This window comes from Eleutherodactylus coqui, chromosome 11 (genome assembly GCF_035609145.1).
Source record: "Eleutherodactylus coqui strain aEleCoq1 chromosome 11, aEleCoq1.hap1, whole genome shotgun sequence".
Taxonomy (NCBI): domain Eukaryota; kingdom Metazoa; phylum Chordata; class Amphibia; order Anura; family Eleutherodactylidae; genus Eleutherodactylus; species Eleutherodactylus coqui.
Window position 1 is genome coordinate 76,315,479 of NC_089847.1, and position 22,425 is coordinate 76,337,903.

The window sequence follows — 22,425 nt, forward strand, 5'->3', positions numbered from 1 at the left end:
ATGAATCCATTAGGTATGCCTCTGAAATTTCAGAGAATGGCAATTTTTCATATGTTAAGCCTTTCAGTATGGAAAAATTAAAAACTTAAAAACTAAACCTAAATTCATAGTGCCACATTTGAAACAACCCAAACTATGAAAATAGGATAACGTTTATCCTGTATGATCATAAAAAGACAGACAACTAGAAACCAAAGCCATAGTAGCTATTTTGTTACCTTGCATTGTTTAAAAACAGTCATATGTAAAAGTGAAAATGCCAATTGAAGTGCCGACGGAGCTCTGTATATGGAAAACATACAAAGCTCTGGCTCTCCGAATATGGGGACACAAAGAAGAAAAAAAGAAGAGGTAATTGAAGTATTTTATTGTGCAAAAATACTGAAACATGATAGATTTAGGGCTCATGTCCGTGACTGTGTTTTCACCATGTATTACATGTCCATTGCATGGTCGCATATCACAGTGAATGGAGTCCATGAACCTTCATTGATCCATGCACCCCAGCATGCAGACAATGCATATCATTTGTATAGGCTGCATGTGCTGTGCTGCCCATATGGAATACATTGCATATGAGCAGCGTTTTTATACACATTCATGCTCTGAATATGTGAAAATCGTGCGTATCAACAGGTCGGCGCTGTCATGGGTCCTTCTCCACTGTCTCCATTATCTGCTAGCGCCGGACCATGCATTCAAGGGCGGCCGGGGGAGCAGAGTGCAAGCCCAAGGCGCAGGGAGCGGAGATCGCAGTGGGGCAGGGAACTGTGACAGCTGCCCAATTAGCAACTATTACACTGACACCAGGGCCATTGCAGACACACTGACAGCGGGGTGGGCAGTGGGTATGAAACGCAGAGACAACACTCGCATCTGCGGGGTCGGTAGGGAAGGTAGACACTCACAGCAGCAGGCTGGCAGCCAATGGAGATCGTGCAACTCGGCCCCTCGCTAAAGTTTCAGCCGCAGCTTTAGTGCCGGGAGTATTAGGCAGCAGGAAGAGCTCATGAGGCCACGTCTGCGGCAGCCAATCAGCCGCTGGGGGCATTGCCTTCAACTGAGGACTGGCAAACCCTGGCATCCGGTGTAGACAAGATACACCAGTACCAGTGTTTTTCCCCCAATACTTTATACTAGGGTGGGCGATGTGAATTAAGAAAAGTTAGCAAAATATTTTAGGATATAAAGTCAAATTAAATCTCTGCCTTATCTGCACAAATCCTGGACAAAAACACTTCAGCATGCTGTGTCAATTAGTAAAGGAAACTGCAAGGCGAGTTGATGGAACTCGTAGAGCCCACTAGAATCGGTGCGGTCAGTTGCGCACCATTCCTGTCCAGTCATGTGTCAGATCTGGCTCTTCAGTTATTTTTATCTGACTGAACACAAAGAACGGAAATACAAAATTGTGCAAGTGTGAATGCAACCTGAAAGGAGAACCAGGACACTTTTCTTTTCGCACATGGTTATTGCATGCACAACAATTCTTTAATACCGATTAACAGAATTATATAGAGCAATTCTGTGGATTAGTACAGATTTAGGAACTGCTGTGCATGCACATGAGTTATGGGAAAGACCAGGATTTGAACTTCAAAAGTTATATACACTGAAGCCTCGAGTTCCTATCCCACCAATCACCACAGCACAAATGCCCCCTTCTCCCACGTACTACACATCCTCTTAGTCATCACAGCCTCCTAGTCCCTGATGCAATACACAATCAAAGCCCCCCAGCACTATACAGTCCCCTAATCATCACAGCTCCCTTCTACTATGCAGGTCACAACTCATGTACTATACAGCATCCCAATTAGGGCTCCTTCACAATGGCGAGAAAATAGCATGATTTTCTCGCGATGTGAGATTCAGTAAAAACACAAGATAATGAAACCAATGAATTTCAATAATTTTATTCTCATTCGCGATCTTTTCATTCCTGCGATGCTGCGTGAGGAAAAAATAAAAAAAAATTTAAAAAAAACGGCAGCATGTCTTTTCTATTTGCGACATCGTCCATCACTTTCAATGGGCCCCAGCGGCAGCAGAGCGGGCCCCACTGAAAACAACTGGAGGACATCGCAATCCCCTGAATCCCTGTGAATTCTTTCAGCCCCACATGGATGAAAGGCTGTCGCTTTCAGGGATTTCCACATGTTCTCAATGGGACTGGTGGCAGCAGCACTGGCCCCATTGAAAACAGTGGGAGAACATTGTGATCTCCTTCTGCAGCTGTGACAGCCAGGGCAGGATGAAGGGAACCCCCCACTGATGCGAGGCTGTTTCCAGGGGTTTACAGAAGGATTGAGAGGGCAATATTGGGCCGTGAATCGCAGCCAGATATCACACTCCCCAGTGTGCAGGAGCCCTTAGAATGATGGGGTGCAGCCTGAGATAATTATTGTATAATATATACAAATGTTCACCCAGCCATCACAGGCCACTCGTGTACTATATATGCCTCTAGTTATTACAGCCCCAGTCATCACAGTTCCCATGTACTATACAGCTCCCCAGTCACCACAAGCCACCCCCAATGTACTACAGAGGAAATAAATTCCCTAACCCTGGTCCACCATCTACTGTAGATTTCAACTCATCTGCCTCATAGAAACCCTCCGAAGCCGATAAATATTAGGTTACTTTCACATGGCAGTGAGAAAAGCACGAGTTTGGGCATTGCGAGACGCACAAATATAAACTTTATTCTTTTGAATGGGATCCTATACACAAGTGATTTTCCCCCCCCCTCATTGCGAGAAAAAATAAATAAAAATCAAGACGTGTCCCATCTTTGGCGTTCCCGTGGCATACAATGTGCACACAAGTGCAATGCGAGGTTTTCTATTGAAAATAACAGGGGAAACTTGCTGATTCTCCGGCACGGCTGAGAGCCACACCAGAGGATCGCTACTCTACCTGAAGTGATGGGAGGAGTTTGTTAAAGAAAACCGCCTCGCATCTGCGGCTAAATCACGTTTCCGAGCACGGTATTGGGCAGAGCTTTACGGCCCGATACTGCGCTCGCCTGTGTGAAATTAGCCTTAGCTGTAGGTTTTCTCCTGTTTTCTTTAACAAAGTTCAGTCAGCATGCAATCAACTCTGTCATTCATGACTTTGTTGCAAAATCCCTGAAATTGCTGGCTCCTGCAGAAATCTGGATTCACCAGTCCAAGCTGCTCCTGCTGCTCTAGCTTATGGCAGGCTACACTTCACCCATAACACCTGGTCTGAGAACAGGCAGGATGGACAAGGAGGCATTTTTTCTACATAAGGCACTTTGCAATTTATCGCCGCAGTACTCTTGTTCACAATCCCTTTCTTTAAGAGTTCTGTTCCCCATGTCCTAGAACGCTTCGTATGAGTGGAGGCTCTTCACTCCACCCGACCAGTTCTTGATCACTTCACCACCTTGATTCCCCATTTCCAAATGTATGAAATTGAAGCACTCATTATGGGTGACTAATCCTCATTAAACACCCAATCTTCCCATGTGCAATGTAGTTGAAATAATGTATTTTCTTCTACTTTTGCTTTTTAAATAAAAATCATTTTTTTGGACAGACTTTATTTTATTAAACTTTACTGAACTAAAAGGCTGCTTTCACTTCTGCGGCAGGGATTCCGTTTTCCTGCTCTGTTTAGGAAGCAGGAAAGGGGGTATCCTCTGGCCGAATGGCTCTGTCTTATGCCAAAGCGAATGTTGCCAAAGCATTTTTGCTAATCAACTTAACATGGACAAGCACGACCTGGCAGAGCTGGGGATTTATGTCAGATCTTGGTTATCATGTACACCTTGCCATCTCATAACAGGGCACTGACCGACTGACAGCTAACTGCTCCCTCTGTCAAACGTCCTTTATAACGCTCTTCCATGATTTAGACAATGAGAGCCTGTTACAATTAGGGGAGGTACTTATGTCCTCCTGCGTTAAGAAAAGCATAATTAGACTACAAGTACATCCATATGAAGAAAACAAAAAATAATATGAGCATCATGATGGCTCCATGGTCTATACTGTTGGCTTGTAGCATTGGGGTCTTGGCTCTGAATCTGATTAACCCCTTTGAGTGGCAGATTTCTTACCACCCTGTCAGACCCACCAAGGCAGGTTTTTTAAATGGGCCAATAATTTAATTTCAACTTATCTTCCAGTCACGTTCCAAGAGCCATAACATTTTAATTTTTCCATTGACACAGCCATATGAGGGCTTGTTTTTTGCGGGACAAGTTGTACTTTTTGATGGCATCATTTTTGGGTATATATAATGTATTGCATAACTTTTGTGAAAACATTTGTAGGGAGATTGGGGGAAAAAAAGAAATTCTGCCATTTATTTTTTGTATCTCATTTTGACGGCGTTCAGAATAGTGTGATAACATTATTCTTGGAGTCAACACGAATCCGGCGATAAAGTTTTTACAGGTTTTTTTATGTTTTGCTACTTTTGTACATTTAAAACATTCTTTTTTTCTTAAAGGTTTGCTTCAGTGTCGGCACATTCCAAGAGCCGTATTCATTTTATTTTTCTATTGCCAGAGCTCTAGAAGGGCTCGTTTTTTGCGGGATGAACTCCAGTCTTCCTTTATCTAATTTTTTTGTAACATGTAAAGTTTTGATCGCTTTTTATTCCATTTTTCCTACTGGCAAGATTAAGAAAATCTGTAATTCTGGCATGTTTTTTTTATTTTTCACTGCATTCTCTAAGCAGTATAGATAATGTATAAAAGTAATTATACAGGCCAGTACGATTATGCCAATACCAAATTGAAATTGAAAAAGTTTTTGGTTTTTTTTGCGACTTTTCGCAGTTAAAAAAAAAAAAGTAATAAAAGTTTCAATCACCCTTTTTTTTTCCATATCTATAATTTAAAAAAAAATATAAAAACATAAGAAAAATACATATTTGGTATCGCCGCGTCTGTAAAAGTCTAATCTATCAAAGTAGTGCATTATTTACCCCCACACGGTGAACGTAGTCTGGAAAAAAAAACAAAAAACGCCAGAAATGCACTTTCAGTCACCGTCTCCCAGAAAAAAATGCAATATAAAAAAAAAAAAAAAAAAAGCAAAAAGTCGTATGCATTCCGAATTAGTACTAACGGAAACTACAGGACATCCTGCAAAAAAATGAGCCCTTGCTCAACTATGTTGACAGAAAAATTAAAGTTATTGTGCACAGATGTGTCAGAAAATAAGTTATAAAATATAAGGTGTCTTTGAAAAAAAAAATGCAAGTACTACAGCAAAAAAAACCCCCAAAACTCCACAAGTTTGGTATTGTAGTAATCATACCAACCCATAGAACAAAGTTATTATGTCATTTTTGTTGCAGTTTGTGCGCCGTAGAAGCAAGACGCACTGAAAGATGGTGGAAGGTAGCACCATTGAAAAATACAACTCGTTCTGCAAAAAACAAGCCCCCATACAGTGACGTCAAAGGATAAATAAAGGAGTTATGATTTTTTCTTAAACAAGGGGAGGAAAAAAAAGAAAAGGGGGGGGGGAAAGAAAAAAAAAAAGGGGGGGGGCACATCATTAAGGGGTTAAATAATGTACTTCCTTCTCTGGGCCATTACGACGCAGGGATGTATAATTTTGTTTTTAATTTTTTACAAAGTAAAGGGAGAAAAAAAGTGTTTTTACTTTTATCTTTTTTTTTTTATTATTAAAAACACTTTGTCCATTTAAGGGACCTCCACAGAGACCCATCAGGACCCCCTGATTACATTCCGGGGGTCCGATGGTGACAGCCCTTTACATGCCGTTGTCGCATAGACTGCGGCATGCAAAGGGTTAACAGCAGATATCGGAGGTTTTCTCCCTTCTCTGCTGTGTAAGAGCTGGTGCCCGGCTATCCTTTAACAGCCAAGCACCAGCCCTAACCCTGCCACAGAGACCATCGGCTGGCCTCTATGGCAACCTGTAGACAAACCAGTGCAGGAGTTTGAAAATAGAAGCGGGAGATTGCCGGCAGATCAGTAATTTCTCCCTGCTTCTTTTTTCAAAGTCCTGAGCTGTTCTATGAGGGACTCTGCAGGCAGAGCACAATGCCACAGCTTAAAGGGGTTGTCCCGCGAAACAAAGTGGGTCTATACACTTCTGTATGGCCATATTAATGCACTTTGTAATGTACATTGTGCATTAATTATGAGCCATACAGAAGTTATCAGAAATTTTTCACTTACCTGTTCCGTTGCTAGCGTCCTCGTTTCCATGGAGCCGTCTAATTTTCAGCATCTAATCGCCAGATTAGACGCGCTTGCGCAGTCCGGGTCTTCTTTTCTGAATGGGGCCGCTCGTGCTGGAGAGCGGCTCCTTGTAGCTCCGCCCCGTCACGTGCCGATTCCAGCCAATCAGGAGGCTGGAATCGGCAATGGACCGCACAGAAGCCTTGCGGTCCACTGAGGGAGAAGATCCCGGCGGCCATCTTCAGCAGGCAAGTAAGAAGTCACAGGAGCGCGGGGATTCAGGTAAGCACTGTCCGGTTTTCTTGTTTAACCCCTGCATCGGGGTTGTCTCGCGCCGAACGGGGGGGCTGTTGAAAAAAAAAAAAACCCGTTTCGGCGCGGGACAACCCCTTTAAGGCATTGTGCTCTGCAGGTCCCATAGTGAAACAGACGGAAATCTTCCGAGCTATATCACTACAGGCAGTGGAGCTCGTCCCGGAAAATTTCCGGGTGTGCCACTGAAGGGGTTAAGGACAACATCTGCATGGAGTTTGTACGCTCTACATGTTTGCATTGGTTTATTTTAAGTACTTATATTTCATTTGACACTCAAAAAAAAAAAGCATACTAATAAGTCAACTGGCTTTTACTGCGTTTGTGTGTATGTGTGAGAATGTATCTGCAATGGGGAATTTATGTTGTAGAGACATGGACCGAGGGATGGTGATCTCTCTGGATCACTCTGTACAGAAAGTTCTGCCTCTATATAAGCAACAGGAAACAGCATCAAGCTACACGGTTTTGCTATGCAAAAGAAAAAAAAACAAAAAAAAACCAAAAACACACACACACACACACACACACACACACACACACACACAGCAATTATAGTCTATAAAGAAATTCTCTGCACCAATTGTCCCAGAACAAAAGAGGATATTTGTAACTATTCTTTTGATGTTGTACTGTGAAGGTAAACAGACATTGTCTAATGTGTCATTATCCAGCCCATGTCATTTGAAAAGCATCATCTATAATGGGATTGTTTGGACAGCTGCTTACAACGTTCCCAGCATCAGTAAATATTAATGCCATCCTCTTACATAATAAATCCATCAATTATTTACTTTAATTACAGAAGACATAATACATTAGAAATATCCACATAGATTGGGAGATATTTAGTATAAATATTTAATCAGTTTAGGGTTTTTTCATATTTCCTTTGTTAGAAACACTCAACTTTACTGCCATTAGCACAACAGTCATCACGGACCTTCCTTCCTCTCACATGTGAAAAATCTATCCGCACAACAGACATGATAATCTGGATAACATGACCGTTTACAAGGATTGTAGTTATGAGCTGAAGGATCATGCAAATGAAAAGCCATTTATAAAAAGACATTTTGATTCCCTGCTCTGTTTCATAGCGGGTTTACATATGATAAAGCTGCCCATTCGTAACGTGTTGCGTATGCATAGCATTTCATACGCAGCCTATACAAATGTATAGGGCTCACACTGCGTGGCACGCGGAGAAATAGAGCATGCTGCGATCCATTACTAGTGCGTATCGACATGCCGGTGTACATGGATCAAGGTCCATTGACTTTCATTAACTCCATTCACAGCGTATCAAGATCCGTGCAATGCAAACGCCATGTGCGGTGAAAACAGGGTCATGGACATGAACCCTAAATAGGAATAGTACTTCAATTTTTAGAAACTTGCACAAGAGGAATCTCACATCTGCAAATTTTTCAGAAAAGTAAAAAGGTTGTCTGAGATTGAAAGGCAGAGTCCAGCTGTGAGATGCATCCCATAAGAGGTGCTGCCACAACAGGCAGACCCGGTGAACAACCTGGCGATGAATTTCAAAGCAGAATTTTTTTTCCCTCATTTCCAGCAACCTCTTCTAGGTTTTGGATCGGTCTAGTGAAGTTAGCAGGCAATGGTTGTAGTTATAAAGAGAATGTGACAGGCTGTGTTATGAAACCTAGAACAACATTACACGATATAAGTAGAACTTAAATGCATCCTACCTTGTCCCTTCTCCACAAAAATGACTTTGGACTCGGGCATGATATTGGAACCTATGATAATCATCTCCATTCCACCATTAACGGAGCAACTATTTATATTATATTTGTCCACTTGTGGTAACTCCTGAGCAGATCGCTGGGCTTTCATTAGGAAAAATAAAAGATACATAAATGAAATGAAGTACATGTTGGCATGAACCATGTGAAGAACACAGATGTCATCACATAAGTGTTATACAGTACAGTAGTACAATCTACCACACATGATCACATACTGTGCATTCAACTATTTACAAGGAAATTTAATAAAAGACATGACAAATCCCTTCAATGTAGACATTTCCCCGGCTTAAAGGGGTTGTCCCGCGAAAGCAAGTGGGTCTATACACTTCTGTATGGCCATATTAATGCACTTTGTAATGTACATTGTGCATTACTTATGAGCCATACAGAAGTTATAAGAAATTTTTCACTTACCTGTTCCGTTGCTAGCGTCCTCGTCTCCATGGAGCCGTCTAATTTTCAGCGTCTAATCGCCAGATTAGACGCGCTTGCGCAGTCCGGGTCTTCTTCTTTTCTCAATGGGGCCGCTCCGCCCCGTCACGTGCCGATTCCAGCCAATCAGGAGGCTGGAATCGGCAATGGACCGCACAGAAGCCCTGCGGTCCACCGAGAGAGAAGATCCCGGCGGCCATCTTCAGCAGGTAAGTAAGAAGTCACCGGAGCGCGGGGATTCAGGTAAGCGCTGTCCGGTGTTCTTGTTTAACCCCTGCATCGGGGTTGTCTCGCGCCGAACGGGGGGGCTGTTGAAAAAAAAAAAAAAACGTTTCGGCGCGGGACAACCCCTTTAAGAGTAACTGTCCTATCACACTCCGCTGTCTTGATTGTACACAAGTCCTATAAACTACAATGGAGATAGCCGACGACTGTCGGCTCAACTCTATCAGCAGGTGACGCCATCACTAGTTGTTTGCATGGAGCGCTTAAGGCTTATTTACACGGGACGAATGTCGGGCAAACGATGCCTGGCACTCGTTCTTATGTGTACTCTCTGACAGAGCCGCCAGCAGGGGGCCCGGATGGCTGAAGAAGATTTAACTCCTCGCTCAGGATCATCTGAGAAGCATAAAATCCTGAATGATGATCGTTCAGGGCAAATAGCAGCCATTCAGTACTGAACGACCGCTGTATTAAGTGAATGGAGAGGGGAGGGGGAACACAAGGAGAAATCTCCTTCAGCCACCCTGGCCCCCTGCTGGCCGCGCTGTCAGCGATCCAGCGATACTCACTCCTGTGCAGCAGCACGGGAGCGAGTACACAGGAACAAGTGTCGGGCATAGTTTGCTCGACATTCGTCCTGTGTAAATGGGCCTTTAGACAGGCAGATCTCTGCTGAAGTATCGCTGACTTTTCGCTCAGCGCTTCACATTTTATGCGAGAAGCAAGCGAACCAGCCATGATTTTTATGCGGTTTGAAAATTAGCGATAAACGAAACGTAAATGAATAGTAAACGATGGCTTTGCATTTAAACGTAACGGTTTGAACGAATTTTGCGCAATAATCGTCGTGTGTGAATGGATGGTGAGGTGTGAGCACATTACTGAGCAATGCATGGCAGGACACTGTTTCAGCTTCACAATTGCAATCTTCAGCGTGGTGATATGCCAATACCAACAGTAATGTAATTTATATGCCGGAAAGATGTGGGCATGTTTACTTTCAATGTTTTTATGTAATCATGAACTTGTTAACACTCAAGTTTGCCGTACACTGTGACCAACAGTAAGGCCCAGAAACCACCATGTTCTAGGCTTTACTCGCCATCACTAAAATTTACCTCTACAAGGCCGGGCTGACAAGAACGGGTTGGATTTCCACAGCGGAGGACTTGTGATCCTTCACGGAAAATAATTGTGAATGGTCATGGATGTGTGTGGTTTTCTGCACAGATGTACAATGTATTTTCGGCAGAGAAGAAAGATCTCCACCCTCCAGACGGTATTTCTATTTTCCTATCAAGTTGTGAGCGTTTCCGCTGCTCATACCGCAATGTTAGTTGCATATGGGCTGCGGATCGCTTGCATCCATAGAAATCTATTGAGGCCGCCCGAGCTGAATCAGTGATTTTTCTTCCACTCACGGAATACGCAATTCATACCCCCAAGTGTGAAGGAAAATTCGAAAATACATGCCCTTTAATTCAAATCTGTTCACGCAAGCCACGCCACTAGTACTTTTACCTTTGTTTATACAAAAGTATATCATTTCCCATCACAAAGGAACATTAAATAAAACCTCTCATTTGCGGAATACTTACAACATTCAATAGGTATGGAAGCAGTTTGTATAGAAAGAACTTTTCCATTTGCCTGGGGTATGTGCACCCTGAACACCAGCCGCACACGTGTATTCTTCCTACCAATGTCTGTCTCCCCTTTACGTAATTCAATATCAGAATTCCGCAGCTTTAAGATCCCAGCACAGTCAATGCTGTAAAACAATTGAAATTAAGCAGATGAAACAGGCTATATTAATAGACAATATCAGAAGAAAAAAAAACAACACAATTAACTCAAAAATACAAAACCATTAAAAAAAAAAATTTTAAAAATTAAACAGTGCTTCCTACCAAGAGCCTAACGTAGTGCAATGCAGCACAATACACGTTGTGGGCAGTACTGAACAATGCCAAACACCAAATGTAACACTAAATTGTATTTTTTTCGATCTTATCCCTTAGGGCAGGCTCACACAAGTGCAACTTCATTGTGTATTACGTGCACAATATGCGATGGATAGAGTCAATGAAGGTACATTCATTTCCACTGAACCCCCTTACACCTGTGTATATTCATAGAGTATAAAACGCAAGTAAAAAACCCAAAGCGCAGCACGTTCTATGTATAGCGTATTACGCACAATAGAGCCCTTTTATTCCTGCTGTGCATGCATTTACATTGCGTATGTGCGGTGTTTATACGCAATGTCGCTAAGCGACAGAGCGGGAAATTAAAGGGAAAAAAAAGGAAACAAGCAAGACTGTGCATGACGGCATGCGTAAGATACACGGTTATGTGCAGTCAAAAATTGCTGCCATATGCGGCAATACACGGGCTCAAAGAGTGGTAAAACGCTGCGTTCTACACACTTGTGTGAGCCTGGCCTTAAAGAGAACCTGCCACCGGGTTCACACTGTCCGAACCACAGGCAGCATCAGCCCGGGACAGACATACAAACATTCCACAATACATGCATGTCTGTGCCATATCAGAAAAAACCGGTCATTCCAGGTGATCGGAGCGAGACCCCGACTCCCCCAGAACTGAGTAGAATATCAGTATAACACATACACAGATCTGCTGTACATTCCTATCCTGGGTTTATGCTCGCCAGGTCATATGTGAACACGCGGCGATTACATTTTTTGTAAAAAGATGAACCTTTAGGCATGTGGTCAGATGCAACGTTCTCGTACGTCACACCTGCCAAGGCATTAGCACAAACCGCTGTACATGTGTGGTGCTGACGCAATGGGAGCTCAGAAGCTGAGCCCGAAACGTCAGCAGCAGGAGCCGGCTGTAATGGACAGTCAAATGCCAGCGGCAGCCACCTAGAGATTTAACCCCATAGATGCCACTGTCAGTGCAGACAGCAACATCTACAGGATTTGGAGAGACAGAAGGGGTTCTCATCTTCACCCCCATGTTCCAATCACAAGGTGCAGCCAGAGGCCAAATCAGGGCTTCTGGGTCTGGCATGTATGGTGGCCAATTGTGGTTAGTTTCATCGCCGGCAGTAACAGGTTTTACTGTCACTGAAGAAAGTTACAGGTTGAGAAAATACACCGCATTACTTACTAGTCTACTAAAGTCCCCTTGCAGGGCAAATAAATATCTTAAAGATAAACAAAAATGTTTTTATTGCGCAGACCTCTCCCCCTGCCAGAAGAAAAAAAAAGATCAAAAAAGAGGAGTCGCAGCAAGTATGGCGCAAAATTTTAAAAGTTCATTTTATTCCTCCTCACCCCCAGTAAAAAAAAATAGTTTTTACCCTTGTGAAGATGAAAATTTTGAGGCTACACACAAGGTGCATTTACACTCAAGGATGATCGCTCAAAAGATGTCGCAGCTCTGTTCCGCTATTTTGTAGCAGCAGCGATGCTCTTTCTTGAAAATAATCTCACATCGCATTGCTGCCGCCCCCGCTAAAAATTACGTGTTTTATTGCGAAAGTCAATAGGAGTTTCTAATGTTAAAAATCACATCACATGTAAACCGCAAGTTTGTGCGATAAAACAAACAACGAGGCTCCATAGGGGAACATTGGAGATAAAAAAAAAACACATCGCAGAAAATAGAGAATGCCGCAATTTTTTTTGCCATTACAGCAGAGAAGACATCGCTATTGTGAAGAAAACCATTGAGAAGCATTGGTTTCACAAGCATGCGTCTTGCATCGCTGGAAAATCGTGTGATTTTGTAGCCCGTGTGAAAGCAGCCTAAAAGCCACATAGCAATCCTTCACTTCTGTGCCCGCAGTTGACAGTTCCATATGAGACATTGCTATACCCAAGAGAAATAAGGTAACAAATTGTGGGGTACTATTCTCCGACTGCCCTTCATTAAAAATACAAAAATCAGGGCCAAACCTACAAGCTTGAAAAAAGTTGCATTCATTTTCAAAGCCCAATTCTGAAAGATGTGGGCTCAATACACTCGCTTATGAATTCCTTGATGAGTTTAGTTTCTAAATTGGGGTCTTTTGAGGGGCGTCTCTTAGGTCTTGGTACCACAAGGATTCTACAAGCTTGAAATGGTTCCTGGAGATTGCCCCAATAAAAGGGAGACTCCAAAATCCACTAGTTGCTCCTTCATTTCTGAGGCCTATGAGTCATGCTGCACCCTAGGGCCAAATGTGGGATATTTCCAAAACCTGCATATTTCGGGTAACAAATATTTAGTTTCATGTAACTCCTGTAAAAAAAAAAAAAAAATTCTTCAAACTTCTCCTTCGCTTTGCTGCAATTCCTGTTGAGCACCTAAAGAGTTAACAGACTTCATTAATGCTGTTTCGAAAACTTTAGAACCAAACTGATCCTTTAAAAATTGCTTTTAAATATTTTCTACAAAATTAGAAAAAAACTGACCCTATACTAAACGAGATTTCAATTGATATAAATATATAGATATATATGGAACTTACAGAATGAAGGCCATATAAAAAGTGGACATATGGTATACGCTATTAACAATTGTGTGGTATAACTATTTGTCTTGCAAGCAGAAAAATGTTAAGATTGAAAAATTTAGCAGTTTTCAAAGTTTCTGTAAAACTAGGATTTTTAAACAAAACATATCACCCAAAATTTACCACTAATATGAAGTATGTGTCAAAAAACAAATCTTAGGCCTCATGTCCACGGGGAAAATCAGGCCCGCTACGGATTCTCCATGTAGAATCTGTAGCGGGTCCCTTCTGCCCCGCGGACATGAGCGCTAAAAAGAATAAACTTACCTCTCGCACGCTCCGGATCTTCCCTTCGCCGCGGCTTCATCTTCTCTCTGTCGCGGCCGGATCTTCTTTCTTCGGCCTGGCGGATGCGCAGGGCACGTCGGTTACGTGCCCCGCGCATGCGCCGGCCCGAAGAAAAAAGATCCGGTCGCGACGGAGAGAAGATGAAGCCGCGGCGAAAGGAAGATCCGGAGCAGGTGAGTAAATTCAATAGAAGCCCGCGGGAGCCCCGCACGAAAATGGAGCATGGTCCAGATTTTTTCATGCTCCATTTTTTTTTAAATTACCTTTTATTGACCATCCGCGCGTATTAATCTACCCTATGGGATGCGGATCCGCGGGCAGGAGAAGAGTTAAAATCCGCTGCGGATTTTAATTCTTCTTTTGCCCGTGGACATGAGGCCTTAGAATCACTTGGATACGTAAAAGCATTCTAAAGTTACTTCCATATAAATTGGTCAGAATTTTAAAAAAAATAATAATTTAGGTATATCCATAAGGCCCAAACTGTCCGAGACTCCAAAGGGTTAGGGTGGTTTCACACCTGTTTTAGGCTGCCTGTCCACAGGCGTTGCAAAATCTCACGGGGATCTCCGCAGTAGGAGCGAGAATCGCAATGATTTTTCGCTCGTGGACAGGGGGGGCTGTGCTTTCCATAGCAAAACTATGGAGAGCGTGCACTGTGTTCCCCGCGGCCGGATTATCGCCACGGGGAACGCAGTGCAAAAGCGCCCATGGACAGGCGGCCTAAAGGGGATTCCCCATGGCCGAATGATTCTGGCTTAGGACGGATTCGAACTGCCCATCTATGCATCAAAGTCCTTCACTCAACTCTGGGTTGCAACCCAAGTCCATCATGACCCCCTGATCACATTGCAGGAGATGCCGATGGGGTACCACCCTCCCGCGGACTGTTTAGGTGTCAAAGTCAGCTTTGACCGCTACACCCAAATGGTTAATTGCTGCGATCAGTGCTAACTCTGATCAAGGCAGATACTGCCAACTGTAAGCTGTTAAAACAGTTGATAGCCTCCAGATGTGGAGCAGACTTGACCCCCAAGCCCGCTTCATATAGTCTTCACAGGTCCCCCGTGTAAATTTACCCGTGATCGTGAAGAGGTTAATGCTCTTTTCCACTATGTGTAGATAATAGTAAGGTCTTTGGGTTGAGAGATTGCTCAGCATTGCATAAGCATCAATGTCCACAAGAAAAAAATAACCAAGGTCAATGTCTCCAGCTTCTCAGGGTCTTATCAAGATGACCCTGTCACAATGTGAGGCTTTGAAGCCATTACACAGCAGGACTCCTGTGGTGGCATCTCCAACAGCTGGGGATGGCGATTAATGGCTACTTGGTTACCAGATCTACAGGCTCTTATCCACTGATGGAGTAGTCCTGCTTCCCAGGTGGACCCTGCAACCTTTAGTGGGCTCTCCAATGGACTCTGTTGGCACTGATCCCACCTAGCTACAATAACTCGTGAATTACTAGGTTATTCCTTACTTTGTACAGTTTCGTATTTAAAACGCTATGGGAAAGGTCTCATCTTATGGAGGGCAGCAAAGGAGGTCCAGACAACCCAACCACAAAGTTCAAAGCTTAGTTTTATCAGCTGAGCCCAATGATTTTGGCCAGACCAGCCGGTCGTTTAGTGTGCGACAGCCCCCCAACGTCCTAACAGCGGATATTGGGGGAGATAAGCATCGGGCGGTTTGATTTTAACTGCTCGTTCCTTCTTTTGATCTCAGGAGCAGCCTTCTCCCATCTCTGCACACAGAACACATGCATGTTCGTCCCACCGTAAATATCATATACATTCTGAACGTATTATCTGAAGACTGTTTACACAAAGTTCAGTTATTTTTGAGTCCCTGTATATAATATTTAGACTCCCTAAAGAATGGCACAGTGCAATGCAATTGTGGCATATTAAAAATGAGGACATTCCCCAGGTAGGTCTAGACCTGTAAACCTAAGAGCTACCGTAGGAATGGTATCAAGGGGCTATGTGTAGAAGTAACCACTTTCAAGTACAGTAGAAGTAACTGGGTGCTGAAAATCTTCATGCACCATATATTCTAGGTGGGGTAAAGCAGTCACCACTGCTATGGGTTTATGTGGATTGTAGAGGAAATAACTGCTTGCAAAGCCAATCCACCATTTGCAATACAAACAGGATATCCTTGTGTATTAAAAGCAGCACCTAACACAAGATTGGTCCAGCTGACATCAACTTACAGCAATTAGTGTATACTAGTACATTAGTTGGGGCGAAAGTGCATCGCTGATGTATCTTATGCAACCTGCACTTCATACAAACCAACAATTATACCCGCAAGCAGGCAGCCGTATACCATTATAGCAGAAAATTTGGTTTAAATTGCAAAAACAAAAACAAAAAAAATGCACTTACACCATCTACCATGGGAAACCACCAACAGATTCAGTGTTGCTAATGTACCAATACGCTGGACAAAGTGCCATCACCGGGCATAAAACCATCGCCTCCCAACGCACGTCATGTTTATGCTTCATTGATAACAATCGTATAGAATTCATTCTGGCAAACAATGGCTCTACGCACCTGGCGCACATATTGTTTTCTGGTAAGAGTGGGATTTCCAGAACTTTAGTGCTCGCTACGATAATCTCTTGGCTTGCAGTAGCTACGGTTTTCCCAGTTATTCTGTGCACCTGGTAAAACGCATGAGGCCTCAAATAGCGGTCATCGGCCGTTCCAATAAACATCTGCAGGTTAACGGGCTTCTCTGTATAACCCATGAGCTGGAAGACAAAACAGATAATTACTGCTTAGTGGTTGTTTACCAGGTTTAATCCTTCAATTGCTACTGACATGTAAGGAGTGTTTACCAGTGACCAGTTACATGCTAGTCATGTCCCGATTTCTTTCAATAATAAACCCAAAAGCTCCCAAACCTTCTATAAACCCCTGGCTGTGAGACATTTTCAGGTGAAAACAGCCTCACATCCACGCGGGGAAATTCCTTCATCCCATTGCTTTCAATGGGGCAGCAGCAGCGCTGGCCCCATTGAAAGCAATCAGAGAAGATTCCCCTAATCACTGAACACGCTGCTGCTGTCACAGTGATGAGGGGACTCCCCACGGGGATTAAGGAATCCTCTGCCGCTGTCATAGCTGCAGCAGGGGATCACGATCTTGTCCCATTGCTTCAAATAGGACTGGCGATGCTGCCGCCGGGCTCATTAAAAACAATGGGCGATATTGCAGAAAGATGCTGCGATTTTTTTTTCCTTCCTCGCAGCATTACAGGAGTGAAAACCTCGCAAATGAGAATGAAACCATTGAAAATCATTAGTTTCATAATCATGCATTTTCACTCACTCTCGCAGCGTGAGAAAAATCACCAGATTTTCTCGCTAGTGTGAAGGAGCCCTAAAGCTACATAGATGCATGAAATCAATTTTGTGGAATACACTACCCTAGACAATCTGATGAAATTCCCAGCACCCAGTGTTTTAAGTGTGCCCTACCTTATTCACTAATTAACGTCTCCGTTTACCCAGTTCTTACATTTTTCCCCCAGAACAGAACCTTCCCTTCAAATCGCACTGCATGCCCTCACACTCTATATCTGTGGATACATGGATATCTGCTGGTGGCCGGCTCGTAAAGCTTTATACACAGTATCCTAGTCATATAAGCGATGGCAGAAGCATTGTACAGAACATGCCCTTTAACCTACTGTGTAGGCTCTTGTGCGCAGGGCCAGATTGCTATTGGCTTAATACTGTATGTAATGTCTTATTTTATCTATGTAAAGTTCTGCTGCTAGATAAAAGATTATTCCAAAAACACAACTTTCAGGTTTGTGTGAATCGCGTCAGACGGAGTCTGCTCATGACATTTAGGCTCTCACGCCGCTGTGATGACATAAAGGATCGGACATTCTGCTGTGTGATCCACTATGGGCACTAATGAAGGATGTTCAGTGCAACTTTAGCATGACAGCATTGGCTGCATTACTGGCTTGGATACCTCATGTTACTCCGGACAGGGAACAAAGCAGCATGCGACTCCACATTACTACACAGCTTACAGGACACTTACATGCAGAAACATAAAAACATTTAACACACTCCCCTTAGCAAGGATAAGCCCTAATGCTGAGGTCTTTGGTAAGGGAAGATTTTTAAAACTTTAACGCGATCACCATTATCCATTGGATAACGGGGATCACATGACCGGAGACCGCCCACTGCGGCCCTCGGTCACTGCTTCAGGCTACCTTTAGTAGCAAGGAGATTTTAAATTTCCCAGGCTCTCCCCAGCTTCTGTGCTTGTGTCCGCTATTTTGCCATTTTGGAGAAAGGTCTGCGGATAAAACTCCAATTGGGGCACATTGCCGGAGGCAAGCAATTTCACCTCCTCTCATGGATCAGATCTGTGACGTGAGGTGAAACTAACTAACTTTTACACGATCACCGTTATCCATGGGATAACGGCGATCACGTGACCAGAGACCAAGGCCCCACGTGAAATCGCTAGGCTGCCATGTTTAATAGCCAGGAGCAGGGAGATTTTAAATTTCCCCAGCAATCCTCAGCCTTTGCGCATGAGTCCGCCATGTTGCCGACGGGCACATGCGACGAAGCTGGGGTAGGGTCCGTGGATAAATCTGGCGTTTTAGGTACGTCACTTTATCTCCCCTCACTGATATAATCTGTGAGGGGAGATGAAACAAACTTTTTAAGCTCTTTTTTATTTACACTTTTTTTTTTACTTAACATGATCACATACGGCTCCCTGCTCTCGGGTTTTAAATCTCCCAGGTTCACGGCCTTCTGCATATGTTGCGTCAGGGACACATGCACAGAAGACTGCGTCAGGTCCATGCAGAACTAGAACGCTGCGGGACATTGTGGAAGATGGAGGCGAGTACTTCCGGCTGAAACTTTAACTTTTATGCGATCGCTGTTATCGATTGATTGCGTGACTGGAGGTCGCACACCACGGACCCCATTACAGCTCCAGGCTCTTGGCTACCTCCAGCAGCCGATAGCAGGGAGCTGTCACCGGCACAGACCCCAGGGCTTTAGTCCACAGGGCAGGTGTGTTTTTATGGCCCTGGGGATTAAAGCACAGACACCCAGGACATGAAAACATGTATAGATGGTCACTGAGGGGTTAACCATTTGGTGGTTGTAAATCTGTGTTTTATTTATATTAGCAGCTGTTTTTGCTGCTCTTCATGTGGTTTTGCCATGTTTGTGTGCTTAGCAGGGGCAGTCCAATGGGCATGTGTGTGTGGGGGAGTGCTGTAAGGAGGGGCACATGATCCCCATTCTTTTTTAATTAAATGTATTTTTTATTAAACATTTTCCACCTTTTACATATCTTTATAGCATTTTTGTGTACAACTGTTTTCCCCTCCTCCCCCCCCCCCCCCCCCGAGGTCTCTCTCTCAACATTTAGTCCTTTGAAGGACCAGTCCCTGCGTAATCACAGTCCTTCAACATGAACAATAGTAATGGTTCCTAAAACGAACGTTTATTCTTTAGTCTTCGTGTTGCTTGTCTTCTTTTGTTTTCTTTTTCTGTCATCTTTTTTGGTTCAGGGGTAGTTGTTTTTGCTGCTTACAAGGGGCAGCCACATACCTTTGCTCATTGTTTGGCCTCTCTCTCTCCAATCCATCCTTTCCTATCCTGCCCCGTTAATCCTTTCCAATTTATTTTTCAGCATAGCAAACTTGTAAATAAATCATGATCCCCATTCTTGCAACTGGAGGTGGTCTTTAAAAGGGATCATCCTCTTATCCAAAGAGGTTTTCAAAACTATTTTATTGTATATAAATTTAGGCCCCACTGCCCAAAACTATATATAATATACACTCATCGCAGCACTTTGACAGGTGACATCACCTGGACAGAAGGCCTGGTAACATTCTGTAAACCTGTCACAGGGGTTTCTAATGTGGAAGCCCTAGGCTGGTTTATGGGACATAAGTGACGTCCCCACTGGGCCTTCTGTTGACCCACGACCGTTGGCAGTCAACAGCCTACTTGACGGCTGATTGCTTGTCAACAGAAGACCAGAGGGGCAGGAGACCCCCAGGACCAGAGCGGGGCTGCACTGCTGTATATCTAGGTTTATTATTTTAATACGGGGGGATTGCTTTTATTCAAAAATAAATATACAGCTGTTCTATCCCAATAAGTAAATGTGGCAGTAAAAGTGTAGAGAAGCAAGACAATGAAGAGCTGTCCTTAGATTTAACACAGCACTGTACCAACACTGTCAGCAGACCGTGCACACAGGGAACAGAGCCAGCTCTCCGTTGTGTTTCCCTGCTGTTTCCATAGCAAAGGCCAATGCATGCGTAAGCTAACCAAAGCTGAGTGACTAGAAAGGAAGCAGTGAAGGTCACAATGGGAAAAGCGGTGTCTTTGCAAGGTAGCACCAAGACAAACTCAGGCATCCGTCTGTTCTTTCATACAACACATTTGCCCAGTTCTGACAAGATGCTAAATAGTAAGCATCTGATTACTTGTTAAAATCTACTTCGCCGTGTGTAACCTAGTACCAGAATGTAACACAACCACCAACATAGGCTGCAATGATGCAAACAAAACTAAGGAAAATTAAATCTGACATTTAATGGGCACCACGAGGCGGTCTGAATTTTAAGAGGGCCTCTTCCATGAAAAGTCTAAGGGTGCGTTCACACGTCGCCGATTTGCTAGGAATTTTGTTGTAGATTTTGGTGCAGATCCAATCGAATTCAAATTGTAGGAATGAAGTCTGTTGCAGATTACTTTGGCTGTGGAACTGCTCATTGGAAGCCACAAAAGTCCAATTTTTTATAATTGAAAGCAGCAGAGTAAGAAAGGCTCAATTACTGTCATCTGTAGTTAGCAAAGCATCTATTGCTGTTAGCTTCATATAGTAAATATAGGCAACAGTCAGACTTAGAACTGCGCTGTGATTAGTTGTGGGCAGGAAAGTCAGCTTGTTTTTGTCAGTTGTCGAGTTCAGATTCTGCTCCTGTAAGGGTCACCTGTGCTGTGAGCAGTTTCTATGGGCAAGAAAGTCAGAATTGCTATAAGACAGTTATGTTGTTGTCGTTAACCGTATAGTTGTTTTTGACCCTCGGCGACCCTAGAGGCGAGTTCCCACCATGTTTTTTGGTTTTGCACTGCTTTCAATTGTGTGATATTCATGCCAGTATCAGATCCAACAGTATCAGCCATCGTGTCCTTTGGCGTCCGGTCGTCTTTTGCCGCTGATCTGTCCAAGCATTATAGATTTTTCTAGCGACTCTGCTCACATTACATGGCCAAAATACGTGAGTCTGGTCATCTTGGCCTCCAGTGATATATGACCGTTATAAATCTGCCAAATTAACTGCAGGACAGAGCAAGGACTCCGGAGGCCAGAAGAACAGTGTAAAATACGCAGCCCTATATGATGAGACAGAACTGGATTCTTTGCAGCATAGATCAGTATCAGAATTCAGAGAACTTTGTGGATTTTGGGGCATCTGTTTTATTAGAATTTTTTTCAGATAGCATTTAGGGTGTACAGATGCCCTGGAGGTGCCAAAAACACCCACCCCCTAAAAGACCCTATACTGCAAATGTAAATGGAGAAGAAAATCCGCCAAAAATCATTCCGTCCTTAAGCCCAAAATAGGCCATGTCATTAAGGGGTTCAAGTACCATATAATGTTTTGAAAAACTAACAAAATTCTAAGTGGAGTAAAATGAAAAAAAAAAACATTCCACCATATTTCAGTGTGTTTTGTTTCTACGGCGCACAAACTGCAACAAAAATGACCTGCTAACTTTTTTTTATGGGTTACTACGATACCAAACTTGTGTAGTTTTTTTTTGCTGTAGTACTTGTATTTTTTTTCAAAGATATTTAATTTTTTAAAATTACTTTCTGCTGCATCTTCTGTGCACAATAACTTTATTTTTCGGTCAACGTACTTTAGCAAGGGCTCTTTTTTTGCGGGATGTACTGTAGCTTACATCAGTACTATTTTGGAATACAACTTTTTGATTGCTTTTTATTGCATTTTTGCTGGGAGACAAGGCGACTGAAAAAGTGCATTTCTAGCGCTCTTTATTTATTTATTTTTTTTCGGACTACGTTCACCATGCAGGGTAAATAACGCACTACTTTGATAGATCGGACTTTTACGGACGTGGCGATACCAAATATGTATTTTTTTTTTAGAATTTACATTTTTTTTATTATAGATATGGCAAAAGGAGGGCGATTTAAACTTATTACTTTTTTTTTAAACTGAATAAGTCGCGAAAAAGAAAAAAAACTATTACAATTTGGTATTGGCATAATCGTACTGGCCTGTAGAATGACTAATATATTATTTATACTGCTCAGAGAATGCAGTGAAAAATAAAAATAAAAAACATGGCAGAATTACAGATTTTGTTAATCTTGCCACTAGAAAAAAATGGAATAAAAAGCGATCAAAACTTTACATGTTACAAAAAATTAGATAAAGGAAGACTGGAGTTCATCCCGCAAAAAACAAGGCCTTCTAGGGCTCTGTCAATGGAAAAATAAAATGAATATGGCTTTTGGAATGTGGCGACACAAAAGCAAACCTTAAAGAAAAAACGTTTTAAATGTACAAAAATAGCAAAACATAAAAAAAAACAAAAAAAAAAAACTTGGTATCGC

At 42.9% G+C, this 22,425-nt stretch overlaps 1 protein-coding gene across 2 annotated transcripts in view; it reads right to left on the bottom strand.

The window, feature by feature from the left end:
* The window catches only part of NFATC3 (nuclear factor of activated T cells 3), a 143,734-nt gene that overhangs the window by 82,186 nt on the left and 39,123 nt on the right, over positions 1-22,425 (bottom strand). For both annotated transcript variants that reach the window (XM_066582674.1, XM_066582675.1), the window contains 3 exons: positions 16,318-16,517; positions 10,539-10,711; positions 8,221-8,361 (listed from right to left, as the gene is read on the bottom strand). In XM_066582674.1, the coding sequence (XP_066438771.1) occupies positions 8,221-8,361; positions 10,539-10,711; positions 16,318-16,517 (514 nt within the window). The remainder of the gene's footprint in view (positions 1-8,220; positions 8,362-10,538; positions 10,712-16,317; positions 16,518-22,425) is intronic.